The sequence below is a fragment of the Entelurus aequoreus genome, linkage group LG04 (assembly GCF_033978785.1).
Source record: "Entelurus aequoreus isolate RoL-2023_Sb linkage group LG04, RoL_Eaeq_v1.1, whole genome shotgun sequence".
Taxonomy (NCBI): domain Eukaryota; kingdom Metazoa; phylum Chordata; class Actinopteri; order Syngnathiformes; family Syngnathidae; genus Entelurus; species Entelurus aequoreus.
The window spans coordinates 24,940,186-24,957,059 of NC_084734.1; the positions used below are offsets into that span (position 1 = coordinate 24,940,186).

The 16,874-nt window shown below is 41.9% G+C and overlaps 1 protein-coding gene across 3 annotated transcripts in view; it reads right to left on the reverse strand.

Moving 5' to 3' along the window:
• Positions 1 to 16,874, reverse strand: part of map3k7 (mitogen-activated protein kinase kinase kinase 7) — a 68,303-nt gene that overhangs the window by 21,686 nt on the left and 29,743 nt on the right. For all 3 annotated transcript variants that reach the window (XM_062044427.1, XM_062044426.1, XM_062044428.1), the window contains exons 7-10: positions 13,754 to 13,878; positions 12,743 to 12,871; positions 12,519 to 12,649; positions 10,344 to 10,425 (exon numbers count right to left, since the gene is read on the reverse strand). In XM_062044427.1, the coding sequence (XP_061900411.1) occupies positions 10,344 to 10,425; positions 12,519 to 12,649; positions 12,743 to 12,871; positions 13,754 to 13,878 (467 nt within the window). The remainder of the gene's footprint in view (positions 1 to 10,343; positions 10,426 to 12,518; positions 12,650 to 12,742; positions 12,872 to 13,753; positions 13,879 to 16,874) is intronic.

Consider the following 16,874-nt stretch of genomic DNA (forward strand, 5'->3'; position numbering starts at 1 on the left):
CAAAAATGTGCAGTGTGTTGTTTTTGCCAACATACCGTATTTTCCAGACTATAAGGCGCACTTAAAATACTTTTTTTTCCCTCAAAACTCGACAATGCACTTTATAACCCGGCGCGTCTAATGTAAAGAATAATTCTGGTTTTGCTTTCCGACCTCGGAGCTATTTTATTTGGTACATGGTGTAATGATAAGTGTGACCAGTAGATGGCAGTCAAACATAAGAGATACGTGTAGACTGCAATATGACTCAAGTAAACAACACCAACATTTTATATGTTCCATTGAAAATATAGAACATTACACACGGCGCTCAAAAACCTTTCAAAATGTTTTAGTATGACTTTGGTAAGCAAAGAAGCCGCACCGCCTGATGGATTGTACCGGCGGATGAGGAGATGCTGCTCTGTTGTTGATTTAAGTAAAGTCTGAATGTCATTAGTGTTAGCTCCATCTTTTGACACTTCTTCCACTCCCATCAGTACAACAAAGATGACTGAGAAAAGACGCTGCCGAAGATGAGCCACGTAAATAAGACCGCCCACAAAACGACGCATCCTGAAGCGACTGTCAGAAAGCGACTTGAAGATGATCTGTAAAACATAATCTATGCAACATTTTGACCAAATAACCACCATTACATGTTATGTAGACCAAAAGGGAGTGTTTTCAGTTGAGAAAAAAAATAAAAATTATATGACTCCTTTAACGCGCCTTATAATCCGTCCATCCATCCATCCATCTTCTTCCGCTTATCCGAGGTCGGGTCGCGGGGGCAGCAGCCTAAGCAGGGAAGCCCAGACTTCCCTCTCCCCAGCCACTTCGTCTAGCTCTTCCCGGGGGATCCCGAGGCGTTCCCAGGCCAGCCGGGAGACATAGTCTTCCCAACGTGTCCTGGGTCTTCCCCGTGGCCTCCTACCGGTCGGACGTGCCCTAAACACCTCCCTAGGGAGGCGTTCGGGTGGCATCCTGACCAGATGCCCGAACCACCTCATCTGGCTCCTCTCGATGTGGAGGAGCAGTGGCTTTACTTTGAGCTCCTCCCGGATGACAGAGCTTCTCACCCTATCTCTAAGGGAGAGACCCGCCACCCGGCGGAGGAAACTCATTTCGGCCGCTTGTACCCGTGATCTTGTCCTTTCGGTCATAACCCAAAGCTCATGACCATAGGTGAGGATGGGAACGTAGATCGACCGGTAAATTGAGAGCTTTGCCTTGCGGCTCAGCTCCTTCTTCACCACAACGGACCGATACAGCGCCCGCATTACTGAAGACGCCGCACCGATCCGCCTGTCGATCTCACAAACCACTCTTCCCTCACTCGTGAACAAGACTCCGAGGTACTTGAACTCCTCCACTTGGGGCAAGATCTCCTCCCCAACCCGGAGATGGCACTCCACCCTTTTCCGGGCGAGAACCATGGACTCGGACTTGGAGGTGCTGATTCTCATCCCAGTCGCTTCACACTCAGCTGCGAACCGATCCAGTGAGAGCTGAAGATCCTGGCCAGATGAAGCCATCAGGACCACATCATCTGCAAAAAGCAGAGACCTAATCCCGCAGCCACCAAACCGGATCCCCTCAACGCATTGACTGCGCCTAGAAATTCTGTCCATAAAAGTTATGAACAGAATCGGTGACAAAGGGCAGCCTTGGCGGAGTCCAACCCTCACTGGAAACGTGTCCGACTTACTGCCGGCAATGCGGAACAAGCTCTGACACTGATCATACAGGGAGCGGACCGCCACAATCAGACAGTCCGATACCCCATACTCTCTGAGCACTCCCCACAGGACTTCCCGAGGGACACGGTCGAATGCCTTTTCCAAGTCCACAAAGCACATGTAGACTGGTTGGGCAAACTCCCATGCACCCTCAAGGACCCTGCCGAGAGTATAGAGCTGGTCCACAGTTCCACGACCAGGACGAAAACCACACTGTTCCTCCTGAATCCGAGGTCCGACTATCCGGCGTAGCCTCCTCTCCAGTACACCTGAATAGACCTTACCGGGAAGGCTGAGGAGTGTGATCCCCCCGATAGTTAGAACACACCCTCCGGTTCCCCTTTTTAAAGAGAGGAACCACCACCCCGGTCTGCCAATCCAGAGGTACCGCCCCCGATGTCCACGCGATGCTGCAGAGTCTTGTCAACCAAGACAGCCCCACAGCATCCAGAGCCTTAAGGAACTCCGGGTGGATCTCATCCACCCCCGGGGCCCTGCCACCGAGGAGCTTTTTAACTACCTCAGCAACCTCATCCCCAGAAATAGGAGAGCCCACCACAGATTCCCCAGGCACTGCTGCCTCATAGGAAGACGTGTTGGTGGGATTGAGGAGGTCTTCGAAGTATTCCCTCCACCGATCCACAACATCCGCAGTCGAGGTCAGCAGAACACCATCCTCACTATACACGGTGTTGATAGTGCACTGCTTCCCCTTCCTGAGGCGGCGGATGGTGGTCCAGAATCGCTTCGAAGCCGTCCGGAAGTCGTTTTCCATGGCTTCCCCGAACTCCTCCCATGTCCGAGTTTTTGCCTCCGCGACCGCTGAAGCCGCACACCGCTTGGCCTGTCGGTACCTGTCCGCTGCCTCAGGAGTCCTATGAGCCAAAAGAACCCGATAGGACTCCTTCTTCAGCTTGACGGCATCCCTCACCGCCGGTGTCCACCAACGGGTTCAAGGATTACCGCCACGACAGGCACCAACTACTTTGCGGCCACAGCTCCAATCAGCCGCCTCGACAATAGAGGTGCGGAACATGGTCCACTCGGACTCAATGTCCAGCACCTCCCTCGCGACATGTTCAAAGTTCTTCCGGAGGTGGGAATTGAAACTCTCCCTGACAGGAGACTCTGCCAGACGTTCCCAGCAAACCCTCACAATGCGTTTGGGCCTGCCAGGTCTGTCCGGCATCCTCCCCCACCATCGCAGCCAACTCACCACCAGGTGGTGATCGGTAGAAAGCTCCGCCCCTCTCTTCACCCGAGTGTCCAAAACATGAGGCCGCAAATCCGATGACACAACTACAAAGTCGATCATGGAACTGCGGCCCAGGGTGTCCTGGTGCCAAGTGCACATATGGACACCCTTATGCTTGAACATGGTGTTCGTTATGGACAATCCGTGACGGGCACAAAAGTCCAATAACAACACACCACTCGGGTTCAGATCCGGGCGGCCATTCTTACCAATCACGCCTCTCCAGGTTTCACTGTCGTTGCCAATATGAGCGTTGAAGTCCCCCAGTAGAACGAGGGAATCACCCGGGGGAGCACCCTCAAGTACTCCCTCGAGTGAATCCAAAAAGGGTGGGTACTCTGAGCTGCTGCTTGGCGCGTAAGCGCAAACCACAGTCAGGACCCGTCCCCCCATCCGAAGGCGGAGGGAAGCTACCCTCTCGTCCACCGGGTTGAACTCCAACATGCAGGTTCTGAGCCGGGGGGCAACAAGAATTGCCACCCCAGCCCGTCGCCTCTCACTGCCGGCAACGCCAGAGTGGAAGAGAGTCCATCCCCTCTCGAGAGAACTGGTTCCAGAGCCCTTGCTGTGCGTCGAAGTGAGTCCGACTATGTCTAGCCGGAACTTCTCCACCTCGCGCACTAGCTCAGGCTCCTTCCCCCCCAGCGAGGTGACGTTCCACGTCCCAAGAGCTAGCTTCTGTAGCCGAGGATCGGACCGCCAAGTGCCCTGCCTTCGGCTGCCGCCCAGCTCACATTGCACCCGACCTCTATGGCCACTGCTATGGGTGGTGAGCCCATTGGAGGGGGGACCCACGTTGCCTCTTCGGGCTGTGCCCGGCCGGGCCCCATGGGGACAGGCCCGGCCACCAGGCGCTCGCCGTCGTGCCCCAACTCCGGGCCTGGCTCCAGGGGGGGCCCCGGTGACCCGCGTCCGGGCGAGGGAAATCTGAGTCTCGGTTCTTGTATTTCCATAGAAGTCTTCGAGCTGCTCTTTGTCTGATCCCTCACCTAGGACCTGTTTGTCTTGGGAGACCCTACCAGGGGGCATGGAAGCCCCCGGACAACATAGCTCCTAGGATCATTGAGACACGCAAACTCCTCTACCACGGTAAGGTGGCAGCTCAGAGAGGAGCCTTATAATCCGGTGCGCTTTATATATGAAAAAAGATCGCAAATAGACCATTCATTGGCAGTGCCCCCTATAATCTGGTGCTATGGTCCGGAAAATATGGTACTTAAAGAAAGGAACAGATAATATATGATGCTGCCACCAATATTTCACACTGGGCAAAGTGTTTTTCTTTTTGTGCTTAACACACCTTTTCAAAAACATTGTTTTATTCAGAACATCACACAAGTTTTGGGGCTCTGATGAATGTTTACCACAGAACTGCAATTTATTTCTGCAGGTGGGTGAAAAGGACGTCATTGTTCAATTAGCATAATTGACCATAGAGATGTTATCGGCCGATAAATGCTTTAAAATGTAATATCAGAAATGATCGGTATCGGTTTCAAAAAGTAAAATTTATGACTTTTTAAACGCCGCTGTACGGAGCGGTACATATCCCAGTCAGCAGCCCCTCCCCTCTCCCCTCTCCCACACACAACAAAGGAGTTTGCGACTGCAGCATGAGAGGTTTACTGGCGACGCTTGATGACCTCATCAAACAGCCGCGAGCGCAGCATAACAACAACAAGAGTGTGTTGTTGCCGGTGCTGTAGCCGTGGCTAACAAGCCAGCGAGCTCGGTGACTGACTAACGACACCATGTCTATGGTTTGGGATTATTTTAAAGTGTGTCTGACAGATAAAAAACTGGCAATTTGCAATGACTGCAAAAAGTTGGTTATGCGAGGAGGAACCAAGACGTCTTCCTTTAATACGAGCAATTAGATCTCCCACCTCTTCAAGAATCATAAGGAGATACACGATGAATACAAGCGGAAGATGGACGAAAAGCAAACACCGAAAAAAAGTAGTACCACACAGTTGTCGCTTAAAGACTCCGCCGAGAAAAAACAAAAATACAGCAAAAACCACCCCAGGGCGAAAGCTCACGTTGCGGTCAGGGACAACGCACGCAGTATGGCTAAAGATACGATGGAGTTTGGTATGGCTAGTCTGCCCTGCATGGCGCACACTTTGCAACTTACAGTAAATGGAGCTGCCCTGTCTCAACGCAGCATTTCAGAAGCTCTGACTGACTGGTAGGCCACTTCAAGCACTCACCATTAGCTTGCAGCACATTTGTGTTACTCATACAAATACGATAGAGCAGGGCAGATTGAGCCCAGTTTATAATTTCCTGTTATACAGTATACCAGGCAGCCTTGCACTAAAGGAGGACTATTTTATGGTTTACTTTATTACTCTAGTATACTCTGGACAGAAACTGTGTGCCTTCATTGTTTTTGTAGCTGTTGTTTTGAGGCATGTTTAAAAACATTTAAAAATAATGCACTTTGTGAAAGTCAAAGTATAGTATTTCCCATAGTTGTAGTGGGTATCAGGATTATCTCAGGGAGAGCATGTCCCAAATTCCAAGCTGCTGTTTTGAGGCATGTTAAAAAAAATAATGCACTTTGTGACTAAAATAATAAATATGGCAGTGCCATGTTGGCACTTTTTTCCATAACTTGAGTTGAAGTTGTTCTCTTATTTTGGAAAACCTTGTTACATTGTTTAATGCATCCAGCAGGGCATCACAACAAAATTAGGCATAATAATGTGTTAATTCCACGACTGTATATATCGGTATCGGTTGATATCGGAATCGGTAATTAAGAGTTGGACAATATCGGAATATCGGATATCGGCAAAAAAGCCATTATCGGACATCTCTAATTGACCATGGCGCATACGCATGGACACATTTTAAGAGACAGGGTGAGGAACTTGGTCATCCAGGAGAAGCTCAGAGCTGCAAATCCTTTGTATAGAGAGGAGCCAGTTGAGGCGGCTTGAGCATCTCCTAGAAGTCTCCCTAGTGAGGTGTTCCGGCTGGAACGGGGCTAATATTATGAATTTTTATGTATCTGATTTAGCTGTTGCGCGTGTACAGAGATGCAAACACTGCACTATGACATAGATCATGGGTGTCCAAACTACGGCCCGCGGGCAAAGTGCAGACCACCAGAATCATCAGAGTGGCCCACAAGACATCACAATTTTAGCAAGAAGATTGAGCCGAGGAATGTTTTTGCCTAAACATTGTCCCATTGTGAAATGAAGCGCAGCGATCTTGTGGGGATTATGACTGAACACCTCTAAGTCAGAAGTCTAGAAGGAATAATACCCGAACGATCTTGTCGCCTCTAAGAAAGGAACTTGAGCACAGCATCAATTTATATGACCCAGTCCAAACAACTTTTTCCACTCATGGTATAAATTAACTATAACCAACAAATAAAGTCAACATACGGTCACATATAACACACCTTCTGCTCACTGAACATTGTGGACATTATAAAACACGTTCAATCATTACATATAATTTAAAATTACACATACCATATATTCCGGACCATAGGGCGCACCGGATTATAAGGCGCACTGCCGATCAGCGGGTCTTGTCAGGTCTATTTTCATATAAAAGGAGCACCGGATTATAGGGCGCATTAAAGGGGTCATATTATTATTTATTTTTTTCTAAATTGAAAACACTTCCTTGTAGTGTACATAACATGTAATGGTGGTTCTTTGGTCAAAATATTGCATGGATTTACAGATAATCTTCAAGCCGCTTTCTGACAGTCGCATTTAGGATGCGCCGTTTTGTGGGCAGTCTTATTTACGTCGCTCATCTTCGGCAGCGTCTTTTCTCCGTCATCTTTGTTGTACCGGTGTAGCGTGCAAGGACGGGAGTGGAAGAATTGTCAAAAGATGGCGCTTACTGTTTTAATGACATTCAGACTTTACATAAATCAATAACAGAGCAGCATCTCTTCATCCGTGGCTCACTAGTGCAACAACAACGCCGGAAATGTGTCCCGTGAAAAACCGTCCGACCGGAACTCTCTAATAACTAAAGATCCTTGGGTGAATGATGTAAACTCACTACACCGGTATGTTTTAGAGCTTTCTTTACTGACAGATATAAGTAAGAACTTTACACTACTTTATATTAGAAATGGCAACAGCAGAGGATGAATGTCCCATAACAAGAAGATTGCGAAAAATAAGAAGCTTGTCGACTACAAAGGCGGACACGCACAAATTTTCATGACTTATGCAGATCCTAAATACAGATCAGCAGGTACCAGAAGGTAAAGAATATACGATATTACGAAACAAAACACCAGATATGTCTTACCTTATACACACACCATAATAATACTTGTATGTTGAAGCACAGTACAATCCATAAAGCGGTGCGGCTTCATAGCTTACCAAAGTCGTAGTAAAACATTGATAGATTTTTGAGCGCCGCGTGTAATGTTCTACGTTTGTATATTTTCAATGGAACATATACCATTTTGGTGTTGTTTACTTGAGTCAGATTGCAGTCTACACATATATCTTATGTGTGACTGCTATCTACTGGCCACACTTATCATTTCACCATGTACCAAATAAAATAGCTTCGAGGTCGGTAAGCACAACCAAAATTTTTCCGTACATTAGGCTATAAGGGTTATAAGGCGCACTGTCGAGTTTTGAAAATGAAAGGATTTTAAGTGTGCCTTATAGTTCCAAAAATACGGTATACAAGTCCATTACACTGCATGATGGGTGATATGCAAAAAACTCTCTCCATTTCCCATGTTTAGCGCATTTTAGCTGCTTGATATTTCTGATTGATTACAAAACTTTATGGATGTCGTCAGGGAAAGAAACAAGGTAGGAGTCAAATTTGTATATACTCTTAATATTCAATGTGAGGGTCTGATGCTTTAGTCAATGCAAACTGAAGTGTTATTTTTGTACAAATGATTGTTGTGACGTCACAATCAACGCTCCGCTGTGTGGCGAAAAAAAGTGTTGTAATGTGTGTATTTGTGTATGCGTGTCTATGTGTGTGTGCGCATCCACATAACAGCATGTTGGAGATTACCATCGAAAATATGGCTTTACCACAAGTTGTACTGTATTCTTACAGGTTTAGCAAACTTCTCTGTTCATTCATAGTTTTGATGCCTTCAGTGACAATCTACAATGTAAATAGTCATGAAAATAAAGAAAACGCATTATATGAGAAGTGTGTCCAAACTTTTGGCTTGTACTGTATATTTAATATCTAAATGAGTACACTAACTTTATAAGTGTAGATAGAACATGTTAAAATAGAAAGTAAGCAAATATTAACAGTAAATGAACAAGTAGATAAATATTCTTTCTATTTTCTACCGCTTGTCCCTCATAATTTTGACAAAATAAATAGAATAAGTTACTGTATACTTCAGCAGCCAAATTAGGAGCCTTTTTAACCCGTTTACTTACCACTAACAGAGACTTTTTCAAGTATGTTCACTATGTTATTTAATGACAAAATTGTTCTTTGATTAAAAAAAAAACATGTTTTAATGTATCATAAGATTTTATTATAAAATAAAGCCAATAATTAAATTTTTTGTGGTTCCCTTTATTTTGAAAAGTATCGAAATACATTTTAGTACTAAAACCAAATTATTGGTAAAGGCACAAGCCTAATTCTGACTCATCTTTGCACTGGCTTATGCTTTGACCTGGGGTCACATTTATAAAAGGTTGCTGCGCACAAAAAAGTTGCGTCAAACAGAGTGAAATTTGCGTAAGTAACGCAGGTATTAATAGAAATATTTAATGCGGAAAGGGTGGCGTATGTCTACGCACCCTTTTGACCAAGCATAGAGCTCACGTAAAGTTTTTCAGACACTGGACTCACCGAGGCCGAATGGTGTTGCCACAATATAAAGCTCATATTCACATGAAAATACATAGAAAGAATACATTACATTGTGAATGCATTTTTTATTTTTAGAGCCTAAAATGAAAATATTTATTGTTGTTTGTTTTGATCATTTCTAATAAAATTATGCACATTTATAAATATGTCAGGAGGGGCATTTTTGACCCATTGAAAAGTATTTATTTAGGACTAAAAAACTAAAATATGGATTGCAGCACAATTTTTTTGTTTGATTTTAGATTAATTTATTCTATTTATTTAGAAAATGTTTACATTTGACTTTTTTCAATACATTTAGACTTTGGGAGTTTATAACACTTTTGGAGTGCAAATGTTTGGATCTCACGCAGCCATGCTGCATACCGTACACAGCCACTATGTAATCTTTTATTATTACCATTCAAATATTTTACAGGATAAACACCTGTACAAAAACCCATCTGTTGTATCAATAATATATTGAAATCATCTTGATTGCGTGCCAATTGCCCAAAAGAGCTTTAAATATTGCTCATGATGACTAATTGTGTCATGAAACGGAATGTCTGCTTTGCATTACTTAACAAAATGAAGACATGTGAATAATAAAAACATTATTTGGACAAAAACAGAAGGCTAAACGTGAACATGTTTTCTTCATCTCAGTAACAATTCTCAGTCACAGTGGATCTGACACTATGATTGGGCAAGTAGTGACATTCAAATTCCAATTATTTTTATGAAATATGGTGCTACTTTACCCTCCAAAAATAATATTTTTATGGTGCTTGACGTAATAAGAAGCAAACTGAAAACATCGGCTTCTTTTTTGGAGTTGCCGTCTCGGCCTTCCGTCATTGACAGTCCAACAAGTGATATTTATACTCACCATATTCATGAGCTGATTAGCATGACCATTTAAGGATGATTATGGGATGAGTATTGGAGGACATCAAGGAGGAAATCTTCTGCACAGAATTCACTGCAGGTGCAATTTATAAGGAAACGAGAGCATACAAGTGTGCTCAGCATGGTTTTATAAATCGGAGTTGCACACGTACATTCTGAGGTTTTCGCTTACATAATCTTTTAGGCGCAGTTTTATAAATTAGAGCCCTGATCCCTGGCCGTATACCAACCCACGCCGGCTTTCAGGTCACCATCCATGGTTAAGGTAAAGGAGCATGTGTGGTCAAAATAAATTGCGTGATTAATCTGCCTCGAAACGGAATTCGTTCATAACCAAAGGACCACTTTTATTCACTGTTTAATTTAAAACAATTTTATACTACAAATATAAGTAGTGGGGTCCCTGCTCCATCTCTACTTCTGTTTGAGGGTCTTTGGACCAGAAAATATTGAATATTCATCAATGTTCATTGTATATGTTCAATATTCATTTGTTACCTTTCTTTTTTTTTTTTTTTTTTTACTTTGTGCCCAATCTTACAATTTAAAAAAAAATTCTGAAAAAACTGGATGAGTTGTAGTTGTAAATTGTGAAGGTGACCAAGTACCTGTACTAGTTGCAGAGCTGCTCTGTCCATCATCTGAATACTGGTACGGACATTGCAGGGGTTCTTCAGATCCAGGAAAGTACTGCAAGAAAACATTAGAAAAGGATCAACATTGCTGAATCTAAAAGATTGCGGTTGCCTTTATTTTTTTTCAGCCATATCTTTAATCGGAAGTATTACAATGTACAAAACTTTTGGGCAGTGGTTTTACATAAATACTACAGTATCTGATGACCCTTTTTACCGGACTATAAGCCGCTACTTTTATCCCAAGCTTTGAACCCTTCAGTTTTATACAAAGGTGTGGCTAATAAAAAAAAAAAAAATATATATATATATATATATAGGGCCATTGTCCTGTTGGAACACCCAATTGCGGCCAAGACCCAACCTAGAGGCTGAAGATTTTAGGTTGTCCTGAAGAATTTGGAGGTAATCTTCCTTTTTTATTGTCCCATTTACTCTCTGTAAAGCACCAGTTCCATTGGCAGCAAAACAAGCCCAGAACATAATACTACCACCACCATGCATGACGGTAGGCATAGACTTAGACTTAGACAAACTTTAATGATCCACAAGGGAAATTGTTCCTGGGATTAAAGGCCTCACATTTTCTCCTCCAAACATATTGCTGGGTATTGTGGCCAAACAGCTACATTTTTGTTTCATCTGACCAAAGAACTTTCCTCCAGAAGGTCTTATCTTTGTCCATGTGATCAGCAGCAAACTTTAGACGAGGCTTAAGGTGTCGCTTCTGGAGCAAGGGCATCTTTCTTGCATGGTAGCCTCTCAGTCCATGGCGATGCAAAACACGCTTGACTGTTGACACTGACACCTGTGTTCCAGCATCTTCCAATTCATTGCAGACCTTCTTTTTGGTGGTTCCTGGTTGACTCTTAATCATCCTGACCAATTTTCTCTCAGCAGCAGGTGCTAGCTTGCGTTTTCTTCCTGATCGTGGCAGTGACAAAACTGTGTCATGCACTTTATACTTACGAACAATTGTCTGCACACTTGCTCTTGGGACCTTAAGCTGCTTCGAAATGGCTCCAAGTGACTTTCCTGACTTGTTCGAGTCCATGATTCGTTTTTTTCAGATCTGTGCTGAGTTCCTTTGACTTTCCCATTGTCGCGTTTGTAACCGAGTCTAATGACTGCATCACATGAGCCCTATTTAAATGGGCTCAGAGAAGTCAACTGGCGTCGTCAATCATAATCACTCACATGAAGTTAAGAGGCCATGCCATGAAGCTAATTTGATTTGATTGTAACTTTTCTATATCACCAAAATTGATAATGTATGTTGCTGTATGTATACTTTTGACCCAGCAGATTAGGTCACATTTTCAGTAGACCCATAATAAATTCATAAAAGAACCAAACTTCATGAATGTTTTTTGTGACAAACAAGTATGTGCTCCAAAGTAAAAAATATTGTAAACTCAAAGACAGCCATGACATTATGTTCTTTACAAGTGCATGTATATATATATATATATATATATTAGACTAGACTTAGACTTCCTTTCAAATTTGAACTTTACAGTACAGATAAGAACGACATTTCGTTGCATTAGCTCATGGTAGTGCAGGATAAAATAGCATTAAGGTGCAGATATAAATAAATAAATTACTGTACAGTTAAATATATTGCACTTTTGCATATGCATCCACGTTTATGGATGTATGTTATATTGTCTTAATATTCCAGTGAGTTAATCAATTTTTGGTGGCGAATTGAGGGGATTATTATGATATATATATATATATATATATATATATATATATATATATATATATATATATATATATATATATATATATATATATATATATATATATATATATTTATATATATAGTATATATATGATGGGATAGGATGGATATAGGATGGATGGATGGATGGATATATTTGTATATGTGTGTGTGTGTGTGTGTCGATATAGTTACTTTACAAGCAGTCGGCTTTCAGACCCCAGTCAAATTCTTTTAACCCAATGGGCCCCCAAATCAAAAAATTGGGACACCCCTGTTCTACATGCATGTTTAAATGTAATTGGCCTGTCTTGGTTGAGTGAATAAAATGCCCAAAAATCTAACTGTACCAGCACTGGCAGTAAATAGTTGTAATTTAATGCATAAAAAAATATTTTTATTGGAATAATCCAGATTACCCTCATAAGATGAGTCATGATCTTCACAATCTCTTCCATGGAAGGCCTCTGAGAGGGGTCTTTTGACCAACAGCGGGTCATCAAACTCTCAATTGGCTTGGGCAAATTTGTGATTAACGGTGGTCTTGTGCCTAAAAAAATATATAATTTCTCATTATTAAGCTCTGTATTAATGTACTTACAGGAGTTGCAAATATATTCTTTATTCAAGCCCTCTCACTCACCATTGTGCACTGCCCACATAATACGGAAAGCCGGTCCTCCAATTTCATCAAAGGGCTTCCTGCGTGTGATCACTTCCCAGAGAATTATCCCCCAGCTGAATACATCACACTTCTCACTGTAATTGCTACCTGGAAGTTAAAAGGAATATCGTTATTTAAAAGGATAGTTGTGATCAATTGCTTATTACAGTAATTGAGTATTGCTAACAATGACACTAAATGTGTTTGTGAGTGTGTGTGTGCAAGTGTACATATATTTATATATGTATATATATTTACATACAGTACAGGCCAAAAGTTTGGACACACCTCATTCAATGCGTTTTCTTTATTTTCATTACTATTTACATTGTAGATTGTCACTGAAAGCATCAAAACTATGTATGAACACGTGGAGTTAACAAAAAAGGTGAAATAACTGAAAACATGTTTTATGTTCTAGTTTCTTCAAAGTAGCCACCCTTTGCGCTGATTACTGCTTTGCACACACTTGGCATTCTCTCGATGAGCTTCAAGCACATACATCTTGAAGCTCATCGAGAGAATGCCAAGAGTGTGCAAAGCAGTAATCAGAGCAAAGGGAGTTTCTAAGATGGTCAGGTTGGCAATTAGCTGCTTTTGCTCCTCACCTGCAAAAGCTGCGGTACTGTTACCCTGTGCTCCCAATATCACATCTCCTTCACTGACTAATGCCCCCTCTTGACTTTTCCGTTTAACTGTTAATAGTGTGCTTGATTTGATATGCAGAGACAGCTTTTTAAATGTTATCGCCAACGATCATCGTCATTTAATCGGAGCAGCCACAATTGTGATCGTGATTTCAATTATAACAATTGTGTAGCCCTATTAGATGGTATATCCAACTTTAAGAGTATCGTAATCTGCCTCATCGTCTCAAAATCACCTGAAAAATCCCATTTCACATAAATATGTCAGATTTATAGCAGGAAGTAATCATGCAGTAAGAATGCACATCTACAAAAGGTATAGGAAACCCAAATAAATACTTGCCTTCAAATACCTCTGGAGCCATCCATGCTGCACTTCCTTTGTTGTTCGTCATATGAGTCTGAATGTCACATGCCGTTCCAAAGTCACATATCTTAAGCACAGTGCCGCCAGCCACAAGCAGCAAACTAAAATCACAAAAAGTAAATTAGAGCATGAAAAGGTGTTAAAATGTTTTTATTGCACATAAAAAATCTTGCAAACTTGTCAACATTAACATGTTAATAGGGAACCTGGCTTAATCACCCATCATCTTTATCACACCGTATCACTTCAGCAGGACTAATTTTGTGGGAAAATACTAGTTTTAGTGTGGTATAGCATTTTGTATAGCATTCATGTAGGTATAAAAAATGCAACCAAACAGTTTTGCAGAACAATAAGAGTTCAGAAAGAATATGGCAACTCAACAAACGACTACCCTGAGCATTAAAATCCCTCAAAACACGGAAGTGACACAATACATTACCGTATTAGTCAGCAGCCAAAGAAGTTGCTTTTGTAACCTGTAACCATACGTAAATAGTTTTGGGGACCACATTTCTGGAAAACTAAGGACCGGGAAGGCTGGAGTTTTTTCTTCACTATTACTAGTTTCCAGGTCAAGATGGTATAGCAAGGTCATGCACAGACAGCCGGCCACAGGGTCATTACGGAAGACACCTGTTTTAATTATTGCACAATTTAGACATTTCGTTGACCATATAAGTCATCAGGGCAAGAGAAACTTCTATTAAGTATTGTCTGTTAAGAGCTAATTATTTAAGTTGTTTTCTTTTATATTTTATTTATTTACATTTTCAGAGTGGTTTGGTTGCTGCTAATATATGCCAATGTTTAGTCATTTATAGAGAGATCTAGATTGCAGATGTACAAACCCCAAAACCAGTAAAGTTGGCACGTTATGTAATTCGTAAATAAAAACAGAATACAATGATTTGAAAATCCTTTTCAACTTATATTCAATTGAATACACTGCAAAGACAAGATATTACATTTTAGAACTGAGAAACGTAACGTTGCAAAAAAGTTGGCACAGGGGCATTTTTACCACTGTGTTACATGGCATTTCCTTTTAACAACACTCAGTAAACGTTTGGGAACTGAGGAGACCAATTTTTGAAGCTTTTCAGGTGGAATTCTTTCCCATTCTTGCTTGATGTACAGCTTAAGTTGTTCAACAGTCCGGGGTCTCCGTTGTCATATTTTACGCTTCATAATGCGCCACACATTTTCAATGGGAGACAGGTCTGGACTACAGACAGGCCAGTCTAGTACCCGCACTCTTTTACTCACAGCCACGCTGTTGTAACACGTGGCTTGGCATTGTCTTGGCATTGTCCATGATAAAGTTGCTTGGATGGCGACATACGTTGCTCCAAAACCTGTATGTACCTTTCAGCATTAATGGTGCCTTCACAGATGTGTCATTTACCCATGCCTTGGGTATAATACACCCCCATACCATCACAAATGCTGGCTTTTGAACTTTGCGCCTAGAAAAGTCAAGATGGTTATTTTCCTCTTTGTTCCGGAGGACACGATGTCCACAGTTTCCAAAAACAATTTGAAATGTGGACTCGTCAGACCACAGAACACTTTTCCACTTTGCATCAGTTCATCTTAGACGAGCTTGGGCCCAGCGAAGCCGGCGGCGTTTCTGGGTGTGGTTGATAAATGGCTTTCGCTTTGCATAGTACAGTTTTAACTTGCACTTGCAGATGTAGCAACAAATTGCAGTTACTGACAGTGGTTTTCTGAAGTGTTCTTGAGTCCATGTGGTGATATCCTTTACACACTGATGTCGCTTTTTGATGCAGTACCGCCTGAGGGATCAAAGGTCCGTAATATCATCACTTATGTGCAGTGATTTCTCCAGATTCTCTGAACCTTTTGATGATATTACGGATGGTGAAATCTCTAAATTCCTTGCAATAGCTCGTTGAGAAATGTTGTTCTTAAACTGTTCGACAACTTGCTCACGCATTTGTTCACAAAGTGGTGACCCTCGCCCCATTTTTGTTTGTGAATGACTGAGCATTTCAGGGAAGCTGCTTTTATACCCAATCATGGCACCCACCTGTTCCCAATTAGCCTGTTCACCGGTGGGATGTTCCAAATAAGTGTTTGATGAGCATTCCTCAACTTTCCCAGTCTTTTTGAAACATGTTGGAGGCATCAAATTCCAAATGAGCTAATATTTGACAAAAATACCAATGTTTTCCAGTTCGAACGTTAAGTATCTTGTCTTTGCAGTCTATTCAATTGAATATAAGTTGAAAAGGATTTGCAAATCAGTGGATTTTGTTATTATTTACGATTTACACAACGTGCCAACTTCATTGGTTTTGGGTTTTGTACTTCAAATAACGGTAGAAATAGTTCAAATATTAAAATAAACTGTGGTAATACAGCAGAATGAAATGTATTGTTTAATTAATGTGAGCGCCCCTCTTGCAAATAATTAATGACGGTGGCAACCGTCCACGTCCAAAAAATAATTAATAACAACTCAAAACAAGGATGGAACATTTTCACAAAGTCAGTGAAATTGTAGTAATACACAGAAGACAAGTGAGTGGACAAGAAAACGAGCATAGGCATACACGAAGACCCAATGTGACCCCAAGGCAGAGGAGATTAAAAGAATGAGAGTGAGAATTGTGCTTAAATCCAGCACAGTACAATTGCCTGGTCTGAGTATGCCCTCTCAGAACCAGTGGTTTTGACATTAATGGCTGGGAGTTTAGTTATTTTGAGACAACAGTAACTTTACATTGTCATACAAGCTGTTTAATGTTCCACTGAAAATACGTAATAAAATACTTCCATAAATTTGCGGTGTGCAGTCACTTTTTGTGAGGTACTGTGTTAGAGATGGGACGGTTTAAGAAAGAAATCACAACCGTTGGGATAACTTGACACGCTTCGGAGTATGTGTCCCCATCAGATTCAGTGATACTACATAAGATGAGAAACATCGCTGCTAAAACAGAGGATTATTGTTTTGTTACTTAGACCAATTTACATTGCAGCGCACATTTGCATGTCACACCAATGGTGCGTTCAAGTTGTACACGTATGTCAGAATTTTAATGGGTACTAAAAAGGAACTTGTTGTTCA